Here is a 7,404-nt window from a genome sequence, read left to right as displayed (position 1 = left end):
TCCGTCTCTCAGACTTCTGCAGAGAGAGAGAGAGAGAGAGAGAGAGAGAGAGAGAGAGGAAGATGCAGTCACAAAAATGAAATGAAAATAAATATGCAACAAGAAACCGAGAAACAGTAATGTCAAAAGCAAGGCAGAGACAGTCAGCAAATATGTGGCCACTGAATCTTATGTCTGTGTTTAGGAAGTGCATCAGCCACAAAACCCTACTTGTTGTGTAAGAGACCTTTAGTTGTGAAGCCACTTTGATATTTGTGCACTTTTTCCAGACAGACACATAAACAATCCTTTTACATTCATGAGTATGCTTGTCTATTGAGTCTAGAAACATTTTTCTCCAGAATTGTTATTGCAGGTTTGGTAACATATACACAACTGTCCATGTTTGGTGAGACTTTTACGATGTTTTTGAAAGAAGACTCTTATGCTCATCAAGGATGCATTTGTTTGATTTATTTTTTTTTTTTTCATAGAAGTATTTTGTAATATAATTTTTTTGCTGTCACTTAATTTAATGCATCCATGCTAAATAAAATTATTTCTTAAAAATATCTTACTAACTCGAAATATATAAAATGTAGTGTATAATGTATGATTTGACTAATATTTTATTAGCCAAAAAAATGCTGCAAAGGCATATCTTTATAACTATATGTTGTCATATAAACAAACAGTCAGTGATGATAATGATTCCACAAAACAGTTTTTGCTTCATTCACCAAATTCTCACAAAGTTCATTCAGTGAATGATTCAGATTATTTCAGATGGCTAACTTGTGAGCTGATTCATTAAAAGTTCACTGTATGTGAGTTAATCGTTCATGAATTAGATTACTGTTTTGAATGCACAACACAATATGAAGAGATGTGTATTGACATTAATTCATGGTACAGTGTTTTTTATCTCCTCAAATTCAAACTGCAAGCTCACAACTAAGCTCACAACATGGTAAAATGTACACTTCTATGGTGCTGTAGACTTTGGACTGAAAAGCAGTGCAGGAAACAATGCATTAATGCCAACTGCACCCTTACCTCTTGCTCTGAGATGCCATCGATGATCTCAGAAACCTCATGTTCGCTGCGGGCTGCTGAGGCCAAACCCCCACCTCGCTGAGCCACTCTACTGTAGAGAAACATAAATATAGATATAAATACACTTATGAGACCACACGACCATGCAAATGTCTCCAAAGTTCACAACAACACAGGACCACTCACTTCTGCATGCGCTCCTGCAGCTCCCTCTGTTTGCGGATCTCAGGAAACTGTTTTTCGTAATACTCCCGCACTTTGCTCTCTTTGGCTCTGCGGCGCGGGTTATTCTCGATGCGCTCAACTTTCTTCTCCCAGGCCTCCATTAGCTGGTCGTAGCGCTGGCAGAATTTCTGTTCCTGAACACACAAGTCAGAACATAAAGGGTGAATATCAAAGTATTGAAAGCATATGCTGCAGTAAAGTCACCAAGAGAGGAAACATTAGAATGAAAGTAATTACTAAAAGCTAACAGTTCCAATCTAGTTTTTAACCACCCCATTATTCAATAACTACACTCTTTCCTAACATTAAGATCCTCACTGGGATCCTATGGAAGGCTATTCTTGTTGTCCTAGTACTGAATAAACAAATGTGCCCAATATTCAGGTACTGCGAGCTGCTACAGTGCCATCCTGCTGTGTGTTTCTATGTGTGCATTTGAGTGTTATCACTTACCCACTGTTTGCGAGCATGATTTCTTCTTTTGAAATACAGAATAAGCTTCTTCCTCATTGCCTGATTTCTGTAAAAAGGGAATACATAATCATTAGAAAACAAAATGCTACCTCTAAACTTCAGCTGTGATGCATCTCATCAATATTTGCATATACAAGAGAGTTCAAGTGTAAGCATCAGTGAGCTTTGTGCGACAAAGCAAAAGGCAAACATATGTTGCAAAGGTCTAGGACCCTAGATATGGCTTGGGTCCCTCCTTCAATGCAAAGTCTTTTTTGGGGGGGCTTATTTTTTTTTCCACAATGTGGAAATTGTAAGTCTGATCACTTGGAAAATGAACAGCACAAACGGCACTAGCAACATACCTAAGGAACACTAAAAATGTAACAAATTTAAGACAATATAGCTCAATGCAAATAATATTTTAAAATACATTCAAATGGAACATGGTTATTTGTAATTGCAATATTTTACAATATTACTGATTTAAGGTATTTTTGATCAAATAAAATGAATGCAGCTTTGGTGAGCATTAGAAACTTTAAAAACATTAAACATCTTAAAAAAAAAAAACCCTACTGACCTCAAACTTTTAAAGTTAAATGTTAGTTTGTTTATTTGTGTGTTTACGAGAGAGTTAGCTAGCTAGTTAGCCAGCAATGCAGAAAAGTCTTAGATCTTTGAGTTCAGCTCAAAAACAAAAGTGTTGCGTTTATAATTTTGTTCAGTGTAGTAATCATCTTATTCTCTCACTGCATGCTGATTAATTCTCTCACACGGCAGTGGTCATGACCATTGATCTAATTAATCATTAAATGCCTACACGTCAAGAAAAATCGGCCTGGCATCATGTGCATTTGATGAGACACTGGTGCAACTTGGCAGGATCTCTTTTGAGTCATTGGTTTATGTTTGTACTTGCGCGAGTGAGATTAAGTGTGTAGGTGCAGAGGTGGCACTGCATTACACAGCAGATGGCCTGCAGGATTAGCTGCTGTGCGAGACGCACTGGAACCTAGAATGCAGCCCAATGCCCATGATCTACCCACACATCAATTATTACACAAATATTTCCCACTGGTGCTGCTCAGGTTGATAAAGGACTCCTGAGAACAAAACCCTCAATTGTGTGTGATTAAAGAACAGCTGAAATAAATATTCTGTCTTTCTCAAACACATTTTTGCATGTCTGTGAATTATGAGGCCACAGGGTTTATTATGAGGGGGTAGAATCCACAGCTCAGTACTCAGTACTCAATACTCATGAGTACTTTTAAATAGGCTACTCTTTTACTCTTACTCAAGTAGTTTTTTTTGGACAAGTACTTTACTCTACTCGCACTACATTTTTTGGAAGGTAATGGTACTTTTACTTGAGTATATTTTTTCAGTACTCTTTCCACCACTGCAAATAACCCAAAATACCACAGAAAGAATGGAAGGAAGGGATTTGTTAACCACAATAAATAAAGGTATGATCACACATGCAAAAGCAGATCCACTGTCAATAAAGTACAGCTCACACCGAAGATGCTTTCAAACTAAGCAGCTTTCTGGTTGTCATCGTGGCAAATTTGACCAATTTGAACCCAGGTGACATCTGCGAACTTTTCCGTCCTTACGCAAAACTCCACATTGCTTGCAATCCTATTAGAATGATGGGATTTCAACCGGGAAATTTCGCCGAGCAACGGTAAATGTGAGGACCTTAAGTGAAATTATTTTATAATTTTTATTTTAATAATTTTTGTTTCTCTGTGGAATCATAATCATAACAGTTCAATAATGGTCAAAATGGTCTTCAGCTGCATTATGCACAGTGCTGAGAACCAAAATTTCACATAAAAGAAGATTAAACAAATTCTGTAAGTGTGGGACTAAATGAACAAACATTTAAGAAACTTTAATATTAGAATATTTATTGGGCTCTAATAGGGGTTGGCAATATGACCAAAATCTTATATCACGATATGAGTAATTTTATTTGACAGTAACAATATCACGATATAGGCCTAGCTATTTTTGCTTTAAATAAGGTTGCCATAGAAATTTCATAATTCTTAACATCAGTGTCAGTCTCACCAAAAAACTCAAGCTCACTGAAGACAAGTAAACTGTCAAGAATCTAATTACAAGACAAAAACTACAGTATAACAAATAAATAAGAAATGTTACATACATTGTACAAAGTAATCAAATGTATAAAAACACTGCATATTCTTCTCTGTGTAAATTAAATAAACATTTCTTCTTATTAAAGTTGCAAAAGTGATTTAGTCAAGAGCAGTGAGAGATTTTCTATCTTTTATTGTTTGATTAACATGAATGACAGACAGCAGGAATATTAGACTGCTGTCACTTTAAGAGCTGCCCAGATCCAATATACTGTTACACATGTGTTTATGTGGATACTTGCAAAGACACAAAAGTGTATTTAACTGTTCAAGGCCTATAAAGTGGCAAAATAATCCATTCAATGCTCCCGTGCTCCATGAGCACCATCTTCACGTGTGCGCACCTCTCAGACAGCACAGAGAAACCGTCTCTCAGACAGGGCTCGCATATAAAGAAGGAAAAAGGAATATATAAGGAATATAGCGAAACGAGTTCCCTATCGCTGCAGATTGCGTTTCAATAGTAGTACAGCAAATGTCATGTAATCATTATAAACGCTGCAGTAAAGAAGGTGGCAAATAAGCATGATTGTAATTGTTTAAGCTACAGATCTCTTTCTCTCAGTGGATGGAGTAGTTTATGGTTCTGAATGAAACAACGAGAGATACAGAGAAGTATACTCACATCTTGATGTTCTCATGGTACTGCTTGGTATCAGACGGCTGGTTATACAAAGGCTGTAGGGGAGACAAACGAAAGCAGTGGAGTTCAGTTTCACACACACACCACGGTCACATCAATGCATCCCAGTTCTGGGAGAACTTCTCTTTTTCTACCGTCCCATTTTTCAGCCAAGCCCAGAAACACAGAGGAGAGTGTCCTCTCCAACACCACATCTAAAACCTTCTGTTACCATCAACATTACACACTTGTTTGAGCTGCCAAGCAAAGGATTTTTCTGTGGGAAAAATGGACATGTGGCAGTGTGTCTCTTCTGTGTCAAAGTGTATGATAAAAGAGGTGGCACCAGAAGAGCTGTTCTATCACCTCGATTATCAAGGCATTGGTGGTCACTTCCGGTTAGGTTTCTAATCTAATGGATGCTAAGTGGCATTGCGTTAAATGTCTCTGCACGAGGTAAACAGCCATGTTGTAAACAAATAGGCAGCAGTGCATGTAGTCACACACACAGGCTGAAGGAGTTCATATTTCACACTGTGGAGGTCATGTTACAGCTGTAGGTTTTCATACACCTCAAATAATAAAATCACATTAAAAAAACAATACATATTAAAAAAAGATGAATTAAGAAATCAGTTCATTCATTTCAGAAAAAACCTGTCAAACACTGTGAAAAATTCTGAGTAACACTGCAAAGAACATTATGAACATGATTGTGAGATATGTTGTCACAGGATATGATGACATAAACTGAAGACCATCAACGCTGACAATCGGCTGATGCGACACCTGACCCCTTTACTTTTTGAAAACGACACTGTGCAAGTACATGAGCTGAACTGATACAAAATATATTTACTCTAGCATCATAAGCTCTTTTTAAAAGAGAAGATGAAAAAAAGGGGCAAAATGTGAAAGGATAATACGAGGAGAAATGTGGACTCACCAGCTCTACTCGGGGACCGAGTCCCTCCAGGATGCGATGAGCCTCCTCTGCCTTTTTCTGTGAAAAAAACAAACAAAAAAAACACAGCGCACATGTCAGCGGCACATCACCACAGCAACACACCTTACACTCTCTCTAGCGCACACACATAAACAAGCCAGTGTATAAGGGATGTACTATTAATAGATCTCTCAACAGAAGACACTCGCTGCCCTCTGCCATCTACCTCTCTCCCCTCTCTCTTTGTGAATAAGGAGAGAGAGAGAAAGAGGGGGAGAGGGAGAGAGAAAGAAGGCTGGGGTCAATTGCCAAGGTGTCCGTAGAGGGTTGTGGTAATCCAATTAGATGCAATAAAGAAAGTAGAATCTATTACATTCTGTGCTGTCTTGCTCAAATGCAGAGAGAGCAAGAGAGAGAAAGTAACAGAAAGAGAAACAAAAACAATCTGCGAGACGCGAGTGCAACGCTGATAGATGTCCCTCTAGAAAATGTGATAAATACGCGTTCTGTGTGAACGGCTTGTTTTGACGTTTCAGTTTTGACGTAAACAACATCATCTCCACACTGATGCTCTCGTTTTCCGCAATATATGAATGAACAACGTAGCAGCGCCGCGTCTAGTGGGTTCAACTGGATAGGCTAACAACAGCATTCAAATGCAATGACACATACATCGTCATCGCATCTCGTGCGCCATTGATAAGGCTGCCTGTCGGCTGACGCAGACCTTAAATTCGAATGCAACGTTTTTGCATTCGAATGTGGATTTTTTTTTTTTTATTCGACGAATATTCAAAATTCGAATATTTTTTTGACAGCCCTACTACTAATATTACTTAAAATATAAACGAAATCATTCAATCAGTTAAACAAATATATTATGTCAAAATGCATATTTCTGTTCTAAATCAATGCTCTCCCTTAAATGTATGTTTTTCTACATTTGACTGACATATGTACACAATAGGGATGTGCATCTCATAACTGAGGCCAATGCGATACGCATCTCGATGCATAGCCAACGATACAATACATTGAAGATACATATGAAGCAGCTACCGATGCGATGCGATACGATTCACCATTACGATGCAATGCGATTCGATTTCGATTCCATTCAACACAATGCGATTCAATGCAATACGATTCAATGGAAAAAATATTGCTTTTATTTCTTTGGTTCAGACAGACAGCAAATCATAAATTAACTTATGTGTCTTGACATCTAATGCCTCGAGGCCTGTTTCGACCAAATAGGCCAGGCTTATTTCAGTTAGTCTGACTCATTGTCAAATGATGTGGTTCCATAAAGCAAATTTAACATAGATCAACCTCAGTCACTATTGCAACTTATGCTGGAAAACTAACTTGGTCCAGGGCAGGCTAACTGTCAGGCTAAGCTGAGGTCCTCTAACACTGACCAATAGGAACGCAATGATATTACCAACTGACTCTCTCACATACAATTATAGCCATGCAGCCTTTCTCTCTGGTTTTATGACAGCTGTACATTTTATAGTTAGCAGAACAGATAGCAGAATATTAGAACATCACAATCTAAAAATGCTCTTTAAAGCATTAAAATCACTAAATTAAAACTACATTTTAACTGCTATAAGAAACACACATTAAAGTGCCCCTATTATGGGTAATGAAAGGTTCATATTTTGGTTTTGGGAGTCCCCAACAACAGGTTGACATACATGCAAGGTCAAAAAACACTTTCATTGTCTTATATGCATTTATTTTTACCTTACTTGCTCAACGCCTCCCAAACGATTCGCTCAACGATTCATTTTTCCAAACCCCTCATTTGCGTGACGCTAGTCTGCGGTGATTGGTCCAATTGGTCTCATTTTCATTTCATCATGCCTGTAATGCCTGATAAAGCAGCGTTTGTGAGCGCAGTGCTGCTTTGTGTACAGCGTTACCGGGGAAACCGCTATTTT

General features: G+C 38.0%; 1 protein-coding gene across 1 annotated transcript in view; it reads right to left on the bottom strand.

Annotated features, from left to right (window-relative positions):
• LOC107742750 (nuclear receptor corepressor 2-like) overlaps window positions 1–7,404 on the bottom strand; it is a 110,415-nt gene that overhangs the window by 50,048 nt on the left and 52,963 nt on the right. The window contains exons 5-9 of the mRNA XM_016555787.1: window positions 5,456–5,512; window positions 4,513–4,565; window positions 1,714–1,780; window positions 1,222–1,394; window positions 1,036–1,126 (exon numbers count right to left, since the gene is read on the bottom strand). Of these exons, the coding sequence (XP_016411273.1) occupies window positions 1,036–1,126; window positions 1,222–1,394; window positions 1,714–1,780; window positions 4,513–4,565; window positions 5,456–5,512 (441 nt within the window). The remainder of the gene's footprint in view (window positions 1–1,035; window positions 1,127–1,221; window positions 1,395–1,713; window positions 1,781–4,512; window positions 4,566–5,455; window positions 5,513–7,404) is intronic.

Source organism: Sinocyclocheilus rhinocerous, unplaced genomic scaffold (assembly GCF_001515625.1).
Source record: "Sinocyclocheilus rhinocerous isolate Xijiao unplaced genomic scaffold, SAMN03320098_v1.1 scaffold2212, whole genome shotgun sequence".
Classification (NCBI taxonomy): domain Eukaryota; kingdom Metazoa; phylum Chordata; class Actinopteri; order Cypriniformes; family Cyprinidae; genus Sinocyclocheilus; species Sinocyclocheilus rhinocerous.
Note: the sequence above shows the minus strand (reverse complement) of the source record. Positions and strands in the feature narration are given on the sequence as shown.